General features: G+C 46.8%; 1 protein-coding gene across 2 annotated transcripts; it reads right to left on the reverse strand.

Moving 5' to 3' along the window:
- Window positions 1-15054: 15054 nt before the first annotated feature.
- On the reverse strand, window positions 15055-21583 carry BMP4 (bone morphogenetic protein 4; the record flags this gene model as incomplete). Of its 2 annotated transcripts, XM_080708097.1 has the most annotated exons (4): window positions 15055-15911; window positions 16887-17213; window positions 18318-18442; window positions 21534-21583. In XM_080708097.1, the coding sequence occupies 4 exons, from the start codon at window positions 21581-21583 to the stop codon at window positions 15055-15057; spliced, it is 1359 nt and encodes a 452-aa protein (XP_080564223.1). The 2 variants fall into 2 exon arrangements, with proteins under 2 accessions (XP_080564223.1, XP_080564224.1); XM_080708098.1 differs by lacking the exon at window positions 21534-21583 and having other exon boundaries at window positions 16887-17266; window positions 18322-18350.
- Between the last annotated feature and the right edge of the window lie 1241 nt (window positions 21584-22824).

Genomic DNA, 22824 nt, shown 5'->3' on the forward strand with positions numbered 1-22824 from the left:
TCCACTCAATATAAAGTAGTGCGATAGGGCCGAAGTTGTTGCTCGGTGGATATGTCTAATATGTATGAGGGCCCGGGTTTAGTCCCTAGCCCCCACAAAAAATAGAATCAAACAGAACAGGGTAGAATAGAATAGAAATGCAGTAAGTGTTCAAGTATTCTTTGCCTTTGCCTAAATCAGTCACTTTGCCAATGGATCTCACCAAATTCTCAGTAATGATTTCATATTTCCCTACTTTGATGGGCAAGCCAGGGTTTCTAATTAAAAATGCAATTTAAAGAAGAGAATAATTTGCACACCTGAAAAAGAAACATAAGGAGCTCTCATAAAATTCAAATAAAATATAAGCAGAATTGAGAGTTGACACTAAAATGTTTGACATCTGTGGTCTCCAGGACCAGAGCAAATTTCCTTGATATTCAAATCCACTACTGACAAAATGTTATGAATAAATGAACTGCTGAGTTAAACATTTTTACAAGAAAATTACAACATTATATTAAATATATTCTAAGCATCTCCTTTAATTACAAAGAAAGGTCATTCTCAAGTATTTAAAAAAAACAATTATTCTAAATTAAATAGAATGATGTTACCTTGTTTGACTACTAATGTTCATTAAAGCACTGGAAACACTGTTCACTGGCTGAGAATTGCATTAATCCTATGTTCTATTCAACTCCTGGAACAGGGGTTGAAAAACTATAAAAGTTGATGTCATGTTCGTTTATTTCATGCTTTGTCACTAAATAAAAAAATTCCTATATCAAATGACATGTAGGTCAGCCAATAGTATTACAAATACTGTGTGCTATTGATTTTAACTTTACAGCTTTAATCCTATATATTTTCTCTTTGTGTGTGTATGGTGCTGGCGATTGAACCCAGGAGTATTCTACCTCTGAGCTACACCCCCAGCCTGATTTTTTATTCTTAATTTTGAAACAGGGTCTCACTAGGTTGTGGAGTGCCTCACTAAGTAGCTGAGTCTGGCCTCAAACCTGCAATCCTCCTGTCTTAGCCTCTCAAGTACTGAGATTACAAGCATACTCTACCACAACCAGCAATACTATATGTTTTCGGCCTTCAATGTTCAAATAATCTTTTTATAAAATAGCTAGCTACAATGGGGCATGGTGGTGTACACCTGTAATCCCAGTATTCGGTAGGCTGAGACGGGAGGATCACGGTTCGCAGACAGCCTCAGCTACTTAGTGAGGCCCTCTGCAACTCAGTGAAACCCTGTTTCAAAATAAAGAATAAAAATAGGGCTGGGGGTATAGCTCGGAGGTCAAATGCTCCTAGGTTCTATCCCCAGACCTGCAAAAGCAAACAAATAACAAAATAGCTAACTACATTAAAATTATTTTTAAAATTCATTTGAAGTTGAGCCCAGTATCATATAATCCCAGCTACTCAGAAGGCTAAGGCAGGAAGATGGCGAGTTCAAAGGCAGCTTGGACAAATTAGGGAGATCCTGTCAAAAATAAAATCTGGAGAAACGACTCAGTGGTAAAGTACTTGCCTAGCATGCACAAGGCTCTTGAGTTCAATCCCCAGTACCAAGAAATAAATTCAGTTGATAGTACTTAACATGTATGTTTTAACTTTTTAAGCCAAGATGAAAATTTATATTTGCATAATTAAATTACATGTATCTAACCATTATGTTTCTTTATATGTAGTGCTAGTTATTCCTGAACTAAAACTACTGTATTTTACAGAAACTATAAACTTACTACGCACGCTATAAGGAAGTGGCATAACAGCATGTGTAAAGTGGGCAATTCATAATATGTGTTCACAGATGAAAATAATGATGACATTTGATGACATCAAGCCCAATGGATCTCAAGTCTTCAGGTTTTCACACTGGCAAAATATCACCATACTCTAAATAGACTGAATAACAGGTGAGATATCTGCCCAAAACTTTCAAATGAGTTGAAATGAACATTCTCTTTGAAATGAAAATATTTCTGCCCAAACAGCTCTGAAGTTCAGTTTAAAAAAAGAAGACATCATTTCCCAAACAATTTCACACGTTGCCTTTACAGAGTTCTTTTCTCCCATGAATCTGGACAAGTCTTCATAAACATTAATTAATTCTCACTATCCTTATGACACCCACTTCCCAGTACAAACTATTAAGCTAGGCTGGGTGGCGCGTCGGACGCTCTGGATGCTATAATTACATAACAGTTCTCCTTTGACCGGCGCTCATCCACGGAGCTCACGTCCGCACCAATAGATTCTTGTACTGCAGATCAAACAGCCTGTCTCCAAATACCGAGATGGCACTTTGGCATTCCTCCCTTACTGCAACAGGACCGCAGAATACCTCTAAATACATGGTCAATCTCTTACCCTTTGCTAATCTTAGTATGGTCAGGCATGGTAAAGTTTTTGCTGTTGAAATTTCTAAATAGCAGGTGTTTGTTAACCTTTTAAACCAACATAACAAAGCTAATAAATTCAAGGCACAAGAACTAATGCCTTCCATGTAATTTATGCCAAAGCACCCTATTCGATGCAAATACTTCATAATACACAGTGACCTTCTGTTTTTTGAAGGACTTAAGAGGACAAGGAAGTGAATTAGCTAAGAAATAAGAATGCCTTTGGGACCACAGGCTCAGGCTTACCGTGTAAGGATGAATGGAACAAGTTTTGCCACCTTTCAATTCAGGATATGTAAGCCTTTCTCTTTGACTTCAGACAAAATATTATATATCCAGAACCAGTTTTCTCCTCAGTGCACACAAGTTCCAATCTCTTTCTTTTTGTCAACTTTTTTACATTACAGAGGAAAGAGAGCAACAAATGGGATTCGTTTTCTTTATTGCAATTTCTGTCTAGCTACTTGGTAGTTGTGTGCGTGCTTTCACATGGTATAATCAAAGGGTGCCTATTTTCTTGCTATTTTCTTGCTCTGCTCCCTCCATTTAATATTGCTTGATAGATGCTATTCCAACCATTGATACTGTTGACATTTTTATTAGCATAGGAAAACTCTCCAATCTTTTGCTATTTTAACCAGTGTTGTAATCAATTTCTTTAAAGTGCTGTTTTCCTTTTCAGATACTTCTGTGAGGTATATTCTCCAAAATGGCAAAGATCATAAGCATTTTTTAGTTCTTATTGTAGATTACCTATATGCTTCAGAAAACAAATCGATGAAACCAGTTAAAGAAACGTCAACAATTTTGATGGGTGTAATTATAGGAGATGTTTACAATAACTTCTGTTTGAGTTGCAATGAAAACTTTAAGCTGTATTAATTTGCTCTGTAACTACTAGTGACGTGATGCTTTTTTTGTATGTGGCACTGGGGATTGAACCCAGGGGGCATCCTACCTCTGAGCTACATCCCCAACCCTATTTTATTTTATTTTTATTTTGAAACAGGGTCTTGCTATTTGAAACAGGCTGTCCTTGAACCTGCAATCCCCCCCGTCTCGGCCTCCGAGTACTGAGATTACAAGCACATGCCCACCGATCCCTGCCAACATTGTGCATTTTTTTCAAGTGACAATTTAGCATTTGTATTTTCCCTGGCAAAACAACATTTCCCAAAATGTGAAATATGGTCTGTGAAATATGTTTTCCTTCCTCTCTTCTTCCTTCTCTGTCTCTATTTCTTTTTTTCTATCTCTTGCAATCTCCCTGAATAAAATTATATTATATTCATTTATGTGTCCCATCCTTCCAAGGACAGGATGATGGAGCAAGGATGAAAGGGGCAAAGTCACTGCCCTCAGAGCCTTCATTGCAGTGGAGAGATGACCCACACGTATGTACACGCACAGACAGAGAACTTCACACAACATCCGATGAAGAAAACAACTGAATCATGTGGCTAAATTGCTGGAAGGTGAGTGTTGTTTTAGAATAGCATATCAGAGAAGGCCTTACTGAGGAGCAGAGTTTAGTCAAAAACTGATTAACAAGAAGCCCAGCCTTGTGAAGATGTTCCGAAGGAAACTTTTAGGCAGAGGGTCTGCCAGAGAGAGAAGAGAACATCCAAGACAAAAATGAATGTACAGGTGGTTGATGAACAGAAGATTACACAGAGTACACACAGGTAGTCTCTATACTTGGAAAGCTGAGACAGAAGGATCATGGGTTCAAGACCAGCCTCATCAACTTAGATGCTATTTCAGAATGGAAGGAAAATAATTAAAGGGCTTGGGGATGTTGCTCAGAGGTAGAAAGCTCAGGGTTAAGTCCCTAGTAACATACATACACAGACATACACATGAACAAAAAGTGGACCAGTGTCACTGGAATGTGGTTAACGAGGGGAAAATAGACAGCATTCCCCGGGTGTCGTCAGAAAAATAAGCCAGGGCTAAACCACGCAGAAGCCTTGTAGAGTTGAAAAATTTCGGGGCCTGTCCAAGTTTTTAAAACGTGAATGGTCCTTGTAAATTTTCAGGTGTGTAATACAGATCTCAGAATTTCCCAAGTGCATTTCAATCACAGCTAAAGGAACCTTTGTGACCATTGGTTCAAGGAAGATGCTTTAGGGAACACAGGTCAAAAGCAGGGTGGGTAATCTACAGCTTAAAGGCCAAATCCAGCCACCATCTGTACACATACAGCCTGCAAACTATGCATTTTAAGTGGTCCTTAAAAATCAGGAGAAAAGCCAGGCGTGGTGGCACATGCTTGTAATCCCCACGCTTGGGGGGCAGAGACAGGAGGATGGCACAGATTTGAAGCCAGCCACGCTGGCTTAAGAAACTCTGTTTTCAAATTTTAAAAAAAAGTATAAAATGGTTCTGGGAGTGTAGCCCGGAGGTAGAAGGGTTTCCAGGAACCCCAGTACCACCCCCCCAAAAAAAACCTATTTAATAACATAAAAGTTATATGAAATTCAAATTTTCTTGTCCATAACTAAAGTTTTATTGAGATACAGCCACATGCACTTGATTACTACACTCTATGGCTGCTTTTGTGGGATAACAGGTTGAGTAGTTATGACAGGGACCTGTTATCCACAAAGCCTGAAATATTTACCATCTGGCCCTTGATGGAAAAACTTTGCCAATCTTTGGCCTAAAGCATCTGTTCAATTACTTTGACTGTAAATTTTCATATGACCTTGGATTATATTAATAATGTATATATTTTACAGTTGATATAAAATACTTGTCATATTTCATATTTGGGGCTTTTCCTTTTATATATTTCTATTATATGTTGCCATACACTTTTTTAAATTTCTACTCATCAAACTCAGTTTTCTTATCTCTAATAATGCTCTCATTTTTATACAGTATGAATTTATGTTTTTGTAATATATTAGATAATAGGCGATTCAATTTTCTTTTTCTTGTATGTGTGTGTGTACGCGTGCACATGTATGTATTATACTGAGGTTGAATCGAGGGATGCTCTTCCACTGCACCCCCACCCTTTTTTATTTTAACTATAAGACAGGGTCTTGCCAAGGCTGACCTCGGGCTTGGAGCCCTCCTACCTCAGCTTCCAGAGTCTAGAAATTTTTGAAGTTTAGTGTAACATATCCATTTATATTAAATCACTTTTAGTATGATATCCATTTTTTCTTTATGTAGTACTGGTCTTGAATCCAGGGATGCTCTACCAGTGAACTATACCCCAGCCCTTTTTATTTTTATTTTGAAACAAGGTCTCACTAAGTTATCACTTGCTAGCCTCAAACCTGCATTTCTCCCATGTCAGCCTTCCAAACACTGGGATTACAGGCTAGCACCGCCATGCCAGCTTGTATGATACCCATTTCGACAAGTAACATTTCTGGATAATTCCTGTACCTCTGCACTGCTCTTGTCAGATGTTAAACGGTAATAGTGTTTTAAATCTATCTCTCAGCTATCTACCTATTCCATAGCTCTCTCTCATAACATAGTAACAGAATCTTCTTATAATTATCACTTTCTATGCATCTAAGCCAAATTTATTTTCTCCCCCATTTGTTGGACCATCTGAATATCTTCCAAGTTTCATAATATTTTAAGGAGATTTTTAGTTAGTACTAACTAATCTAGGGAGCATTTTCATCATAACATAATTTTCCAGGTAAGACTTTTGTTTATCTATGTAATACTTCTTTTAAAAAGAGAAACCGTGTCTCAGAATTACAACACAGGGATGCAATCAATTCTTTTTTTTTTTTTTCCAGGTCTGGGGATGGAACCCAGGGGCATTCAACCTCCAAGCTACACCCCCCGCCCTATCTTTTATTCTTTATTTTGAAACCAGGTCTCACTGAGTTGCAGAGGGCCTCACTAAGTAGCTGAGGCTGTCCACGAACCGCAATCCTCTGGTCTCAGCCTCCCGAATGCTGGGATTACAAGCGTGCGCCACCACGCCTGGCTCAATCAATTCTTCATAAATGCATGTTTGTCTTAGTAGATAATTCTGTTCAAATTTTGCAGTTAGTTATGGACATCCAACCAGAGCACATCTTCACTGTAAACTGCTCTAGAACAAACAGAAGCCCTTCTCTCTCTACTCTTCCGTGTCCTCTCACACCAAGCCACGCATCTCCTGGAGAAGCCCATGAGCTTTTGTCAGTGGAATGAGCCCTGCAGAATAGAACTCAGGCCATTTTGTCCTGCTTGTCATTCCCTTCCTCCAACTTCTCCTAAATTCCTTTTTCTCAAGTTACTATGACGAGGTTGTACAGCACTGGTGATCTGAAGGAGATATGGCTGGAAGTAGGTTCTTTTACAAATGCTCAAAAGGTAACATTTTCTAAGCAGATACCATGAAAACAGGAGGGAGATCACTATCATAGAGGAAGGAGGAGGGAAAGGTAAGGAAGGTTTGAGGTGGTGAACCTGATCAAATGTATTTGTGTAAGCAAATGTGCCACAACAGATACCCACCATTCTGTATAGTTACTGGGCACCCATTAAAACCAGTTAACAGTTTAAAGTCCATCTTCTAGCAGCAAACTTTTTTAAATTTTTGTAATTGCCCTTCTTATCAACAGAGCTCATTAAAAATTTGGTTTCTTCCTTCAGATTCCTGTGTCTAATCTCCCAACTTGAAAATAATAGATGCCCAAAGGAGTACTGGTAGACCCCAAGCTAATTAGAAGCCCTGGAAGTGTTCAATCTTCTAGAATGATGAAAAGTGCCCTTTATTTATGTTTATTTATTTCGTTGGGTCTCTAAGGTGGGGCATATTTGGTTAAAATAAATTATGAGCTAGTTCTGGGGAATTGCTTAGTGACAACCAAATAAACAATAACCTTATACATAGTATAGACCCTCAGAGACCATGATTAAGTGCAGAAAAATGAGTCTAGGTAAAACAAATGGGACAGCCAAGCAGCAAACATCTAGATAAATTTTTACCATTCCCCTGCAAAGTGTCACCAACATAATATTAAAACTCCCCTCCCTGTGGGCATGGTGGCGCACTCTTGTAATACCAGCACTAATGAGGCTGAGACATGAGGTTCGAAGCCAGCCTCAGCTACTTAGTGAGGCTCTCAGCAATTTAATGAGACCCTGTTTACAAACTAAGTATAAAATAGGTCTGAGAATATAGCCCCAGAGGTAGAAAAGCCGCTGGGTACCACCACAGGAAAAAAAAAAAAAAAAACCTCTCCTCCCTGATTTATTATGTATGGGTTATATATTTAAAAAATAAAAAGGAATGTCTGTAAACAGGTAGAGGGACCTTAGTGGACTTTGCTGTTTGTTTCCCTGCAATTTTCACCTGTAAGTCTACACTAACTTGCCAAAACAAATAATGTTAGCAAAATGGTCCTCTTAGCAGCTCTGTGCTAAATCCTACAAAACTTCTATCCGGAAACGCTGGCCAATCTCAAGATAGATAAAGAGCCAAATAGCCTGAAGTTGTAGGTTTTAAGGAAGGGAAAAGGTTGACCAAACCCACTTACCACACCTGCTAACTTTTTAAAGACTGTGGGAAAAATGACTTTCCAGCCTCACAGTCCCCACTCCCTCCTTTCCAACTAATGGAATGCTTTGCTATGCAGATAGCAAGTCTGATCTCAAAGGAAGTGAAGGACTCAAGGTAGTAAAAGGTACTCACCTTTTGGGGGTAAATTAACTCTTTTAAGGTACCATTGAACAAATTACTTCTCCATGCACTAACAGTCCTCTTAGTGCCCTAAAACCTCAAAATCACCTGAGATTAGCTTGCTTCTTGGAGGGTCAGACCTCATAAAGAGTGAGTCCCATTGGAAAAACATCTTTTGTCTGCCCTTCTTAAGGTGCACAAAAGAAGCCTGTGGGAATCACTCAGCAACTGGACTTTTGCGTCTGACCCCAACTGACTGGAATCTGAAGGTTGAAAGTGTCAAGGTCAGTCTGGGCCTAGTAACCTGTGTGAATAGGTTTCAATTAGGTAATTACTGTATTTAGGTCATTCTCCCTCCCTTTCCCGCCACTCAATTCCCAAGAAAACCAGTACAAGAAATTAGAACAAGAAAAGGAGGCACACTGCTGAAGTCCAGTCACTAATGTGGGTATGGGGCAGAGATCATTTGATGTGTCTGTCCCTCTTGAAGAGAGAGAGAGTTTCCCCAAGAGAAGAACATATTCCCAGTGACTAAATCATATAGATGCAAGTCCTCTAATGTGCTCGGTCAACAAAAAATGTCCAAACCTGGAGTGTCAGGATATTTAAAGCACAGAGGGGAGCATTTTATTTAGTACTGGGACCATAGTACATACGCTAAGCCTTAAGAAGTCATCAGGAATCTTAAATTTTGGACTTGATGCACACAGCCCTGGTATTATAGCCAGTATACTTAAAATTGCCCAAGGTTTTAAGTTTTAAACCTAGCCTACTTTTTCTTACAAAGGAGTGAAGATCATCCACATAAGATGCATAAACCATACATTTAGGGTTTAAACTATGTTGAAGTTATATTGATATGAAATTTTTTAAAAAGAGCAAAATAAAAGCTGTATGAAAACATGCAAATATATGGACAAAAGAGAGAAGGAAATAATAATTGCTTCAGGATGATGGAACTATAAGTGAATTTTCTTTTCACGTGTTTTTTTGTTGTTGTTGTTTTGTTTTGTTTTGTTTTGTTTTGTTCTTTGGGCAGTACCAAGGATGGAACCTAGGGGCATTCTACCTCCGAGCTACACCTTCAGCCTTATTTTATATTTCATTTATTTTGAAACAGGGTCTCATTGAGTTGCAAAGGATTTCACTAAGTAGTAGCTGAGGCTTGTCACTTATTTTTTTTAATGTCATTTTGCTAAAGACTAGAAGAAAAGAAGTTTCATGGAACCAACTGGAATGAGAATTTCTACTGGACATTAATGCTCATTCAGGTCTGAGCTTTCTGGAGGTGAAGTTAACACTTTGGGCTACGTAATTCTCACTGACCAATTGAAGAAAGTCTATTAGATAATTCTCAAAAGACATGCATTTTTCCACTTCTGAATTATATATAAATTCAAGGAACACTAGGTGTAGCCTTAACAATAACATTTCATTATTGTACATAGTAATTAAAAGAAAACTTAAAAACAGTTTTGGAAAGTCTCCCCCAGCACTATAGAAATCTTTGGGCTCTTCCTCCAGGCCCTACCTTGGAAACAAACTGCTTTGAAAACCGCATAACAAGGATTAAAAGATTAAATCAGCTAGAAGGGAGCTTGAGTTGAGCACAGTTGTGCCTTTTCTTAACTGAACAGTGAGCAACTGTATGCAGGTTGGAGTCAGCTGCTGATAACCACAGGAAGAGTGAGAAAGGGGTGAACAATCCAGTCCAGTGGGTTAAAATTCATGTGCTTTCGACCCTTTGGAGAATTATCTGCTGGTCAGGGCTGTGGTTAATAAAACTGGAGGAAAAATGCTAAGCCTATAATGGAATTTTTATTTTAATAAAAATTGCTATCTTAATAAAACTGGGGGTGGGTGGGGATGCTAAAGCTATCATGATATAATGCAAAATGTGAATCTACCTGCACCTGGCCTATAAGTTCAGTGACTTGGGGAAGAAGGGCTTGACTATGATTTTTAAATACTTTTATTAAAAATCAAGTTCTAAACAAGCAAGAGACACCAAGAAGATCTCTTCAGAAAATATAGCAAAACGGACTGAAAGCCGGGCTTCAGAAATTCTCATTAGTAACACAACTCAGCAAATCATTGTTCCATTTCATCTTCCTTTCCACACATTTTTCACAGTTTGAAAGTAAACATTTCTGAACCCTATGCTATTACATTTTCTGAATTGTTTGCCCTGAATGGCATTCTATACGACATTTATATTTTCATCCAAAGAGTATTTTGAAGAGAAAGAAAAGTCGGAAACAATTGGAACTCACTTCTCTAAGTACCTTAAGCAAAATGACTTGGGATAGTAATTTCAAATGGCTTCCTCAGAGGAAAAAAAAATATTTTAAATTCCTTTTAAAGAATTGACTAAACATTGCACACCTTGAACTTTTGACTTTTTCAAAATTTGTGTGCGTTGTTTTAACATCAGGGCAATCCAAATTTTTTTCTCCTAAAACCAGCCACATTTCACCACTGGTGAGCACTGTAGGTCCGAATTCTTTTATTTAGTCCTCCACTAGCTAGATGTTGAGCACAAAGAAAAATGCTATCCTTGCAATCCCACCTGGGCCACCCTTCCAACCGCTCTGAATTTACTTCAGTTATGTTTTTCTGAATTGTGCTAGTTTCACAGGGGAAGCCTGGTTCACTCTGCATCAATTCTAATTTGGCAATGCACCAGTTATCCTAAATTCCTCTGGAGAATACCAATAACCTCTGGTAATGCAAGGTCACCAATGTTACTTTAGCTTTTTTTTTTTTTTTCAAGAGTATATGTGAGAGGAGGATCCGGGTTCGTGGCTAGTCTCAGCTACTTAGTGAGGCCCTCTGAAACTTAGTGAGACCCTGTTTCCAAACAAAGAATAAAAAAATCAAATCTGGCGGGATGGCGCACGCTTGTAATCCCAGCATTCGGGAGGCTGAGACCGGAGGATCGCAGTTCGCAGACAGCCTCAACTACTTAGGCCCTCCGCAACTTAGTGAAACCCTGTTTCAAAATAAAGACTAAAAAATAGGGCTGGGGGTGTAGCTCATAGGTCGAATGCCCCTGGGTTCCATCCCCAGGCTCACAAAATATATATATATATATATTGGGCTCAGGGTGTGGCTCAAAGGTGGATTGCCCTTGGTTCAATCCCCAGCACAAAAAAAAAAAAAAAAAAAAAAAAAGAGTAGATGTGGGGCTGGGAGTAGAACACGTCCAGGCCCCGGGTTCAAAACTCAGCAGGGTGAAAAATAATCAAATAAAATGATTAAAAATGAGCAAAAGAGAATGTGTGAATAGTTTGTAAAATTTGCTGTATTGAAGAAGTATCAGGGGCACCAGGGGAGTGCCTGGCTGAGGCCTAGAGGAGGTGTGTTCTGTTGTCATTACCTACTATGCACTTAGCATCTCATTTCTGAAAGAAATCAATTCAGATCCCCCACCCTCGGCCTCTCCAGCCCTCAGGTCCTGGGTTCCGCATGCCCCCCCCCCAGGAGGCAGAGGCCAAGGCTCAGACCCTCAGCCTTGGGGTCTGTTCGCCCTCTAGGCCCGCCATCCTGCCTTCCATCAGTCCAGGAGCCGGAGCTGTGCTGCGACTAGAGAGACTCCTCCCCTGAGCCTGCTCCTCAGCCCCCTGGCCCGCAAGCCTGCCCCAGACTGCACACTTCTGCGCCGCTGTTTGACCCCATTTCACGTTAAATACGCCGAGCAACCGCCCCAAGGACCAGCGAGCGCTAATCAGATCCGTCTGTCCCCGCAGAGCCTCACCTGGGCCCGGGTCCACGAGGGCGATGCTCCGCACTGCGCATCAGCTCGGGACCCGAAGCTGCAGCGGCCGCCAGGTGCTGGGTCCCGCAGGTCCCCGCAGGTCCAGGCGCGGAGGGCGCCCCCTGGCGCCGCCGCGGGGCAGGGAACGCGGGAGCCCGCGCCGGCTGGGCCTCTGGGCTCGCATCCTGAGGCCGATCTCAGGCCGGGTGAGGATGGGGGTCTACCACCGCCAGGCTGTGCCCAGCCCTCTCAGTGCAGCGCTGCCGGGCGGCAAGGGGGCGGAGTGAGGCTTGGTCAAGAGGGAAGACAAGTCAGCAGGTCACCAGGCAGGTTCTGAGCGAATTATGCAAGGAGAGCAGGGAATGTTTGGTCCATTCCCTAGACTGACTTAATGTCTGTCTTTCTTTCTCTTTCTTTCTTTTTCTTTCTTTCTTTCTTTCTTTCTTCTTTCTTTCTCTTTCTTTCCTTTTCTTTTCTTTCCTTCTTTTCCTTTTTCTTTCTCTTTCTTTTTTCTCTTTCTCTCTTTTTCTTCCTTTCTTTCTTTCTTTCTTTCTTTCTTTCCTTCCTTCTTTCTTTCTTTCTTGGTTTTACACTCCTAGAAAGCCTGTTCCACTTTAAGTGTTGGACAGGGATCGACCAAGCAGCCCCTCTAATGTGGTCACGACTTTGCTGAACTCCTGGGTGCAAGTCTCCTTCCCCATCCTTCTTTAAGTAATGGGAACACTGCTCTGAGGGAAAGGCAGTTATAAGAGGAGGTGTCCAAAATCGAGGATTGCCATAAGGTACTAGGCTTGTGGATTTACATAAGATACATAAGGCGCAAATATAAACGACTAAGACCTAACTTAAATAACTTCCACACACATCCAATTCCAATTCTTTGTCTGCCCAGGCCTCTAGACAATGCTTTCAGAGTTTAAAGAGTTAAAACTGGCCAGTCTGTTGTTTTCCCTGCTAACATTTGTGGCATTGGGTCTATTTTGTTAACTAGGTATATGCAATTCACAGAATTTCACGGTAAATTCCCCAGACCAAATATTTGGCTGAACAAATAAACAACGTTATCCATTCCTGAAAATAAGCCAGTAAAGGCGGGGGGGGGGGGGGGTAGTGGTTACTAGAAAGTGACCTAAGCCCATCAGTCTGAGCATAGGGTCTCTGGTTTAGGTGCTGGACATAGATCTAGGACTCCTTTTCAGTGACAGGACATTTCAGAAAGTTGCTGAAAACGGGGCAAAACAAACCAAGGCTGCCCTAGGGGGATCCATAATGGGTTTCCCCTAAATGATTTATTCAAGCTCCATACCATTAATCAAAGGGGCAGCGACCTGGGGGGCTGGAGGAGGGAGGCTCCCTCTTTGTGAGAGTTTTGGAGGGACTGTGGAGTCTTGCTGCCTTTGCCCGAGGCTCTGATCTCCTCTCTCCACCTGCACTCTCCCGGGAGCTAGGGCTTTGGCAACCACCCCACTTCTATTTTTATTGGTTTCCACTAAGCTGCTCCTTTTGGAGGATTGTAGGACTTCAGTAATTAAAAACAAAAATGAATCTTGCTTCACCCACCCCACCCCCAAGAGCATATGCAAGACTGAGTAGAAGGCAGAGGGTGTGTGCACACATTACACAGAAAAACACAAACGCCAGGCACGTGCCTGACACACATTCTGAGTGTACACACACCACCAGCAACACCACACTACAGCTCCTAGCTACACCATTGGGAAGTGACTCCTACCAGTCCTTCTCCAAAGAACTATACAAAGACACTGACTGCTCCTGTCCCGAACCCATCCAAGCCTGAACATGCATGCGTGAGAAATGAGCCTGAGGAAGCTGAGAGTCAGGGTTCCATTTAGTTGGTGGTCATAAGAAAAAAACAAAGGCTTCTCTTCTTGTCCTCTTAACCTCTATACCCTCTATATGCATATCCTTTCAGAAAGCCATTTCTCTGTCCTTGACAGAGGAGCCTCTCCTCCCAAGCACATTAGCATTGTCATGTGTGTGTGTGTGTGTGTGTGTGTGCGCGCGCGCATGCGCGCGCGCGAGTGCTGTGGCCCCATATTAAGCTTTATCCTTGAAAAAGCCCTGGCTCAAACCTCAGATCTGCCCAGCTCCAGGGACAGGTGCCTAGGGAGACAACAAGAGGCGAGGGCTGGCATTTCAATACTCAAAGAATCCAGGTAATTCAAGAATACTTTCACTAGGTCTATTTAAGAATTCCAACCCTTTAGTCTCTAACTTCATTACCAATCCTTCCTCCAACCCAATCTGTTGAGATTTTGAACTTGGTGAAAGCATTTATATGGGGAATTGGGGGTCTAAGAATCAACACTGGCGAGTCCCACTTATATGGTATATAAAACAGAGGTCATTTTCAAAGATGGGGTACATTATTTGTTTCATTGGGTAAAACCCACTTCTCCAAAGAAAATAATCAAAAAGAGACCCCAAAAGAAACCCCAAATAAAACTTTGTTTGAAGAAAAAAAACATGCACATTAATATGTGAGCGTTAAGAATTAGTTTTGGTTTGAAAATACAACATTAGTGCCTATCAAGACTGGAGACACCCTGGGATATCATAAAAGCCAAGTTTTGAATCAGACATCAGACAACCAGAGTTGAGACTTCCTTGTCACAATCATCTGGGATACACCTCTAACAGGTGACAAAAACCAGAAGATGCGCAAGAAGCCCCAAACGGAGTCTTTCATCTGATGGACTGCTTTCATCCCAGGCATGTGTCATCCAGATGGGAGAGGATGCTGCGTCCTTGTTAACATTAAATAGAAATGGAAAACAATTCATCCTGGCAATTACTGGCTCTCTCTGCCATCAGGTTACTTCCTGTCCCTACAACTTCACCACCTCTAGTGACCACCTTTTAACTTCCATTCTGTCCCCAACCCCACCTCAACAGAAGACCATCTCATTCAAAAGTGACGGGGCAGAAGAAACGAGCAAAAGGCCATTAGTTTACCTTTAAAATAATGACTCATTTTATTTTTTCTTTTAATATGTAGTTATAAATATATTTTGTCAAAATATATGATCAATATGGTCAAAACATTTGCACGTAAAGTCATAAATAAGGTCAAGGTGAATGTTTAGGTTTTTTCCTTTTTTTTTTTTTAAGATATAAGTCCAGCTATAAGGAAGCAGTCTGTGTGGTGTGTGTGTGAGTGGATGGGAGTGTGTGTGTGTGTGTGTGTGTGTGTGTGTGTGTGTGTATCTTTCCTCAAGGATGACCTGATCTCAGCGGCACCCACATCCTTCTACCACCATCTCCTGGTAGTTTTTCAGTACCACCTTGTCATACTCGTCCAGGTACAGCATAGAGATGGCACTCAGTTCAGTGGGTACACAACAGGCCTTGGGGATACTGGAATTGACCGAGTTGACCAGGGTCTGCACAATGGCATGGTTGGTTGAGTTGAGGTGGTCCGCCAGTGGAAAGGGGCAGTCCCCGTGGCAGTAGAAGGCCTGGTAGCCAGGTGGGGCCACAATCCAGTCATTCCAGCCCACGTCGCTGAAGTCCACGTAAAGTGAGTGGCGCCGGCAGTTCTTATTCTTCTTCCTGGACCGCTGCGGGTGATGCTTAGGGCTACGCTTGGCCCTCCGGCGTCGGGTCAAAGCATGGCCCCGGCCATCATGGCCAAAAGTGACCAGGAGGGGCCGGAGCTGGGCCCAGTCCCCACTCCCTTGAGGTAACGATCGGCTAATCCTGACATGCTGGCCCTGGTGGGTCCGTGTATGATGGAGGTGAGTCACCTCGACAGCCAGCCCATAGTTGGGCTGCTTCTCCCGGGTCCAGCGAAGGACCGCAGGGCTCACATCAAAAGTCTCCCACCGTGTCACATTGTGGTGGACCAGTCTCGTGTCCAGTAGTCGTGTGATGAGGTGCCCGCGCGCCATTTCTGCCGGGGGCTTCATAACCTCATAAATGTTTATACGGTGGAAGCCCCGTTCCCAATCAGGGCCCTGGTCCACCTGCTCCCGAAAGAGCCGGAGCTCTGCAGAGGAGATCACCTCGTTCTCTGGGATACTGCTGAGGTTAAAGAGGAAACGAAAAGCAGAGTTTTCGCTGGTCCCTGGGATGTCCTCTAGATGTTCTGGGTACAAGTGGGAAGGAAAGGGAAAAGAAAAAGCACATGAACCTTTCTGCGAGATGGAAAAGTCAAGGAACAGCTGAGCTGGGTGATGCTAGTGAACTTTGCTTACACAGTGGAAATCTATTGAGGGGAAATAAGTGCGCCTTTTAACTTGAAGGCACAGAGGAGCCTGGAAGCTAGCAAATCAGTAAGAACTTAGCAAGCACGCATCAAGCACCAAAGACAAAAACTATCTCCCAACCTCCTTTATATGTCTAATAATTTCCATGTGTCAACTCCTTACTCCGCCACCCTTAGTCTCCCCTTTTAAAGCCCTCTCTTGGTTTTGTGTACACTGTTTTCTTTACAAGTGGTTGTAAAGAAAAAGAGGGACCAACAGTGCAGGGGCCAGAGGAAATGTGCAAGCAGTCACCCTCTGCCTCTTCCACTTTCGAGTATGTTACTAAACATTTCCCCAGCGATCTTGGAAACACAGAGCATGCCTTGTTGATCATGTTACAGAGGGGAAAATAAATTCCAACACAGTAATGATGCTGGTGGATTAATAACTCAGATTTACTTTGGAAAAGAAACATCCGCTAGGAAACATTCAGATCAGATTACAAGGCCTCTATTGAATAAACCTGACAAACACACAGCTGTAATATTAAATTCAGTAGGTGCTTTGAAAAAAGAAAGAAAGAAAAACGGGCAGAAAAGGCTTTGATATGGCAAAAACACACCACTGGGGCTGCCTGCGTCTGAGCGGTGTCAGCCCCTTCCCTGAACCCCTCCCCCTCCGTCTCCAGAAAAGAAGTTCAGCGGCAGCAGCAGCAGCAGCTCTGGAAATTCTTGGAGGTAAGCGGCTCTTTTCCTCAGCCTCCCGGATTCGGGGCTTTGATGTAACCTGAACTCTGCTTCCCGGGGCTTCCACGGCTTTCCCCTGCAGCCGGCCCTGCCAGCCCTCCCCCACCCGCGCTGGGGGCAGGGACTGACCTTCGTGGTGGAAGCTCCGCACGGTGTTGGCCCGACTGGCGGGGCGCTCGGGGTACTCGAGACCCGCGCCGCGGATCTGCTCTTCTTCCTCCTCCTCGCCGGACTGGAGCCGGTAAAGATCCCGCATGTAATCCGGGATGACTGCGCTCTTGCTGGGCTGCGGGCGGCGGCGCAGCCCGAACATCTGCAGAAGCGTAGCCTCGAAGTCCCGCAGCAGCTCATGGCTCTGCCCTGGGCGGCGTCCTCCCGCGTGGCCCTGAATCTCGGCGACTTTTTTCTTTCCCGTCTCAGGTATCAAACTAGCATGGCTCGCGCCTCCTAGCAGGACTTGGCATAATAAAACGACCATCAGCATTCGGTTACCAGGAATCATGGTGTCTCTGGGGAGGGGGAAGGGGTGCAAGGTTAAAGAATAAACAAACACCAATAAATACAGAGAAAGCGATGTCTCTGCCTAGGCATATAGGGCGAGCAATGGAGGGTCAAGAGTAAAACAGGTCAGAAAGATCAAGTTTGCGCTCCCCCCCCCACACCACCGGCAGCAACTGCGGCAGCCGCGCAAGGCCCGAAAGTAAGAATTGTCCTATAATTACTTAGTCTAACTTGTTTACAGTCAAATAACCCCAAATCAGATAGCCTCCATCCTGTTAATCTTTTTTTTTTTTTTTGTCTCAACTGCTATCTGAGCCATCTCAGCGTGGCTTTGTCCAGGATAAACAGTTAACATTTGTGGGGGTAAAAAAAAAAAAAAAAAAGGTGGGGGAGGGAGAATTAAAATGCCATCTCTCTCCACTTTAGACCTCCAGCCTCTGCCCTCTCCCCCACCCCCTCCTCCCTACTCCGCCCTCGGAGCCCGACTTCCACAACTTCCAGCTGGTTGGGAGCTGGAGGGAGGGAGAGCGGAGGAACGAGCGGGGCCGGGCGGGGGTCCGGGGCCGACCGGGGCTGCCCGGGTGGCTCGGGGGTTTGTTTCGTGGTGGCCGCGGAGTTTGAAAAGCTCAGCGCCGGGCGGCTGATCGCGCCCGCTCACCCACTCCCCTGCTCCCAGGGCAGGGGTGGGGGGTGACTCCCGAGCGAACTCCGTGAGTTTTGACAAGAGGCGCTGGGCGCTCCCAGGGGTGGCGCAGGAGGAGCGAGCGGTGAGCCCGGAAGGTGCAGCCCCAGGGTGCGGACCGTCATCTCTCAGGGCCCTCGCCCCCCCTCCGTGCAACGCACCGGGTCTGAAAGGGCGAGTGGGTGCGAGCAGCGCTTTAAAAGGAACCCGTACGCTTCGAGCGCCCGGGCTCGGGGCCGAGAGGAGAGCGACAGCCCGAGAGCAGAGCGCAGGGCGGACGCTGCAGGGAAGGTCCGACGGGAGGGACGGACGGCGGTCGGGGATGGGGAGGGCAGAGTGAATTCCCCGGAGGAGGGAAGGAAGAGGTGTCTACTCACTGACAGAAAACAAGGCATATAATAACAGTCCATGATTCTTGACAGCCAATCTTGAACAAACTTGCTGGAAAGGCTCAGAGAAGCTGCGGCAGTGCGTTGCTCGGAATGGCACTACGGAATGGCTCCTAAAATGAATATTTGAATATAATGAGACTCCGGCGCAGACAGGCTCTGTTTTTCTTCCAGCCCCTCGGGGTCACGTGGGCGCCGAGGCCCCGCCCCGCTCACGCGGAGCCCTCCCCCGCGCCGCCCCCGCCCCGCCCGGGCCCGCCCCGCGCCCGCGCCCGCGCCGCCGCCGACCTCCCGCCCCGCCCGGCCGGGTCCCGGGCTCCCGCGGCGCGACCGCAGCCCGGGCGGTGCGGGCCCTGCGCTCCTCCCGCGCTCGCCGCGACCTGCTGCGCGCCGCGCGTCGGGCCGGACCCTCGGGCGGAGCCTGGGGGCGCCCCGGGGGCTGCGCCGTGCAGCGCCCACGCCGCGGGAGCCCGGGCCGGGAGGCTCGCGACCCAAAGCCTCACCCGGAGGGGCACTTGAAAAGGAAAGTGCTGAGGACCTTGCGCACGCATGCACAAGCACACCCGCCGCTTCCTCCCGGGGGCTCCGAGAGGACAAATATCGCCCCCAGCGACGGGCGGCCGAGAGCGGCCAGCGGCACCCGGGAGGGCTGCGGAGCCGGCGGCCGCCCGAGCTCCCCGCGGAGGTGGCCGACCCGGTCACGCACCGCGCGGGGACGCGGGGGGTGCCCGGGTGACAGGTTGGGAAAGTTAGACGGAGCGGCCGCTAGAGTAAGTTCCTCGGCGAGGAACCCCGGCCCCCGCCCCTGCCTCCCGCAAAGCAGGTCCCGGGAAAGCGGCGCGCGCGGGGCCATCGGGGCGGACGGCGGCCGCCGCGCCAGGCACGTCCAGGAGGCGTCGCCGAAGGGCGCATCACACTTTTCGGGTCTAAATGTCGCCGAGGTTTTTTACAACTCCGGACCCGGCGCAGAAAGGAAATCCCACCGAGTTCCTAAGAGTGGAGAAAACCACGAACGGCTTTCGGCCTGCATTCGACCTGGGCGTCCGAGGCTCTCTCGCCCTGGCTTGGCTTATTTTTTAAACCACCCCCCCCCCACACACACACACACACACTCCACCACTTCCTTCCCCACCCCCTTCCTCCTTTGCACCAGCTGCAGAGTCGCAGCACATATTCCTTCCAGAATTTTACCTACCCATAGCTCAATTACTGGGGTAACTTGACCTTAGCCGAAGACTTCGCACGCGTGGGGCGTAGCCCTAGGGCCTGTCCACGACCTGAGCGGGCCTCGCCGCTCGTCGGTGCGCGGGGTGCGGCGGGGGTCCCAGCCCCGCGGCTTCTCCCCGGAGCCCACTCCTCCGGCCTCCCTTTCCCGAAGCTAAAACTGGTTTCTATCTTGTGTCGCTTTAGAGCTCGAGGATTCGGAACAGAGCCCTGCTCTCGCCCACAAACTTAATTTTCTTTGGGGGGCACTTGCGGGGAGCCATTGAGGCAGAGGCGTAAAAGATGGGGCGACCCTGCCCCTCCTCCCGGCGTCGCGGCCGGAGCGGGGCTGTCCACGCCGCGCGGCTTCTAAGCGGCTTTCGCCGTCCCTGTCCCGCTCCGCCGCTGGGACGAACTGGGAAAGGGCGAATTGGGGAAGGGTAAAGGTTGTTTTGAGAAGCCGGGAGCCGTCGGGAAACAAGCCCCAAGGCACAGGAGACCTCAAAAGGTGAAAAGAAGAGAGGGGACCAAGAAAGGGGCGGGCGCCTGTGATCCCGGGACAATCCTGGGTCCTCAGCCGGCTCCCTGGACGGCGCGGGAGCGCTCGCAGCGCTGAAACCGCGCGACCCGCTTGTGTTTCCATTTCAGATTCACTAGGATTCGTCTCTAATCACGTTATACTTCCTAGTTTTTTTTTTTAATGAAAAGAAAAAATAAATGCCAAAGAGACTTGCACTTCCAGAACTTTTTCTTAGGGACAGGAATGCAACTCGTGGCAGCTGTCTGTCCTTCACTACCCTGACCGAAACCTTTCCCAACGCAAAAGTTAAAGTAGGTTCAGTTTACCCTAATATGTGCCTTTTGGGGTTTTAATGTCTCACAAATCCTTCAGCTCACTAACCGCGATATTCTCAAACCATCTACCAAACCAGTGCCTAGGAGGTGCCTGAAGCCGGGGGTCTAACTCGCGCGGGGAGGGGTCTGCGAGGACCCCGCAATTCCGGGGCCCTTTCCTGTCGGTTTCGGGGGGTTGGGCCAGAAAGAGGCTCGCGTCCACCAGCTACAAGACCAGGCGGGAAGAGCGTCGCAGGAGCCCTTGGCATCCCGAGCACCGTCCCTAGGAACCCCACACCATAAAATGATGAAGGAGGTTCCTTGGGTAGCGCAAGTCTAAGAAAACAGCTCGTGTAGAAGGCGCGCCCGGCAGCTGCGGCTCGCAAGCTCTCAGGGCGCCCTGCCAGCTTGGAGCAAGGTGGGGTGACATTCCCTTCCGCGAAAAACCCCGAGCATAAACCGAGCGCGCGCGATGCCGGGCGCGGAAGGACGGCGCTCCCTAGGGCCCCGGGTCCAGCTCCGGCCGCAGAACCCGCTCCGGCCAGGTGTCCTCTTCCTGCACCGCTGGCCCTGAGCCTCCTTATGAACTCTGTCTAGAAGTCAGAGGTCTTTCCTCTCTCTCCGGGCCCTTCCAGTCCCTGATCGCAACCGCTAGCCCACCGGCGACGCGTTCAGACCTAGACCCCACATTCTTTCCCAGTGACCCTGCCACCACCACCATGGGCTTCTCCTCTTCTCGCCCCTCCTGCCCTGCACCTCGCCAAGGTGGAGATGACCGGGGGCCACCTGACAGAGAGCTTTCAGCTCCAGCATCCGCACCTCCAGCACCACCACTGGGGCGGCGGGGACGGGGGGAGGCCACCTTTGCCTCTTTTACAGCCCGAGTCCTCGGCTTCTCCCCTAAGGATGCGCCTCAAGCCCCTCTGATTGGCACCCCTCGCCAGGTGGCCTTGCTCACCATAAGTCCCTGCAGCAGCGGGCTCGCCAGCAACAGCTCCTGGGGACTTCTGAAAAGCAGAAGTGAACCTGGACGAAGGCCGGGGACTGGGGCGCTGCAGGCTCGAGACAGCTCGGACAGGAATCCCATCAAGGGCAGAGGCGAGGTACACAGGCCGGGCAGCAGCGGCGTCTCAGGCTCGGGTCCCTGGGCTCCACAGTGGAAGTCACTTAGCTTCCGCGCTCCTTCCCTCCCACCTTCCTCTTCTGTCCTCCCGCATCTACTCCTTCCTCCTCTTTCCCCCCCTCTCTTTCTTTCTTTCCTTCCTCCTCCTCTTCCCCAGCAGCCCCTCCCTTCTTCCCTCCTCCCTCACTCGCCTCCCTTTCTGGGGATGGGAGCCCCGCCCACATCCTCCCAACCAGCCGCCGGGCCTCGCCTCGCAAGCCTGGGTCCCGGAAGCCGTCGCAGCGCCCCAGCCGTAGATGCGCCCGGGGCTGGGGCCTCGCTCCCTCCAGCTCGGGCAGCGGCCAGGGCTCACCTGGGGACCACGTGCAGAGGTACTAGAAAGCATGCACCGACTAGTCGCCGTACCTTCCAAAAATACCCATGGGAGTCTGGGCTTCCCTGAGTTTAGAGTAACTGCTGCCCAAACTGATGATTAAAACACTGAGTAATCACCATTTACCCTGAGTAATTAGAGATAATGAAACACCTCTAAAATCAGGTTATGGAGAAAGGAGCTGTTGGATTGGTTTAAAGGGTGGCTTTCCATAAACTGTTAAAGGATTTCCAAACGTTGAGAAACAGGCTGTGCGTGGAGCCCTGTGCCTGAAAGAAATACCTCTCTGGCTATTAAAAGGTGACTTTCCATCCAAAACATTTTTGTAAGTGCTTCTTGTGGAAAGCCTTCGGGATGACCCTTAGCAACACAACCCCATTAAATGGGCCGCCTTCCCTCTTCTTCCCAGGCCTCACCTTTTAGAGGACAGAGGTGGCATGCTGACAGGCTGGGGCCATGTTTTTACAGTTAGGAAAGTGTGTTTATAGCCCAGAAGCCCTCTGAGAACTGCCACAGCAGATATTTTTGTTGCTGATTGCTTATTTGTGGTGTACCTAAGAATCCTTAACCTTGGCAATCTAACCTTTCAAAAAAGTAGCAACCTTTTAGGTCACAAGGAGACAATAAAACAAAAAGTACCCTTTAGTCTATTTTTAAAGGAAGAAAGGGGATGAGAGAATTGCCCCTTTCATTAAAAAAAAAAAAGTGCTAGTAATCATATTAGCAGGGAGGTGGAATGTGGTGGCCTTTAAACCTTCCCAAACAGGAACTAATTTCACACACAGCCTGTGATGGGGCTGTGAGAGAGCTATCAGCCCCATCTCTGCTTTACAAACAAGGAAGGGGAAGGACAGCCAGGTTACAGGACTTGCCCAAAGCCCTGAGGTAAATCACAGCCTCAGCTCCTGAGACCAGGGATAATGCTTCAGGGCAGGGCTGAGACTCTGTCCAGAGCTCCAGGT

This window comes from Muscardinus avellanarius (genome assembly GCF_963383645.1).
Source record: "Muscardinus avellanarius genome assembly, chromosome: 12".
Lineage (NCBI taxonomy): Eukaryota > Metazoa > Chordata > Mammalia > Rodentia > Gliridae > Muscardinus > Muscardinus avellanarius.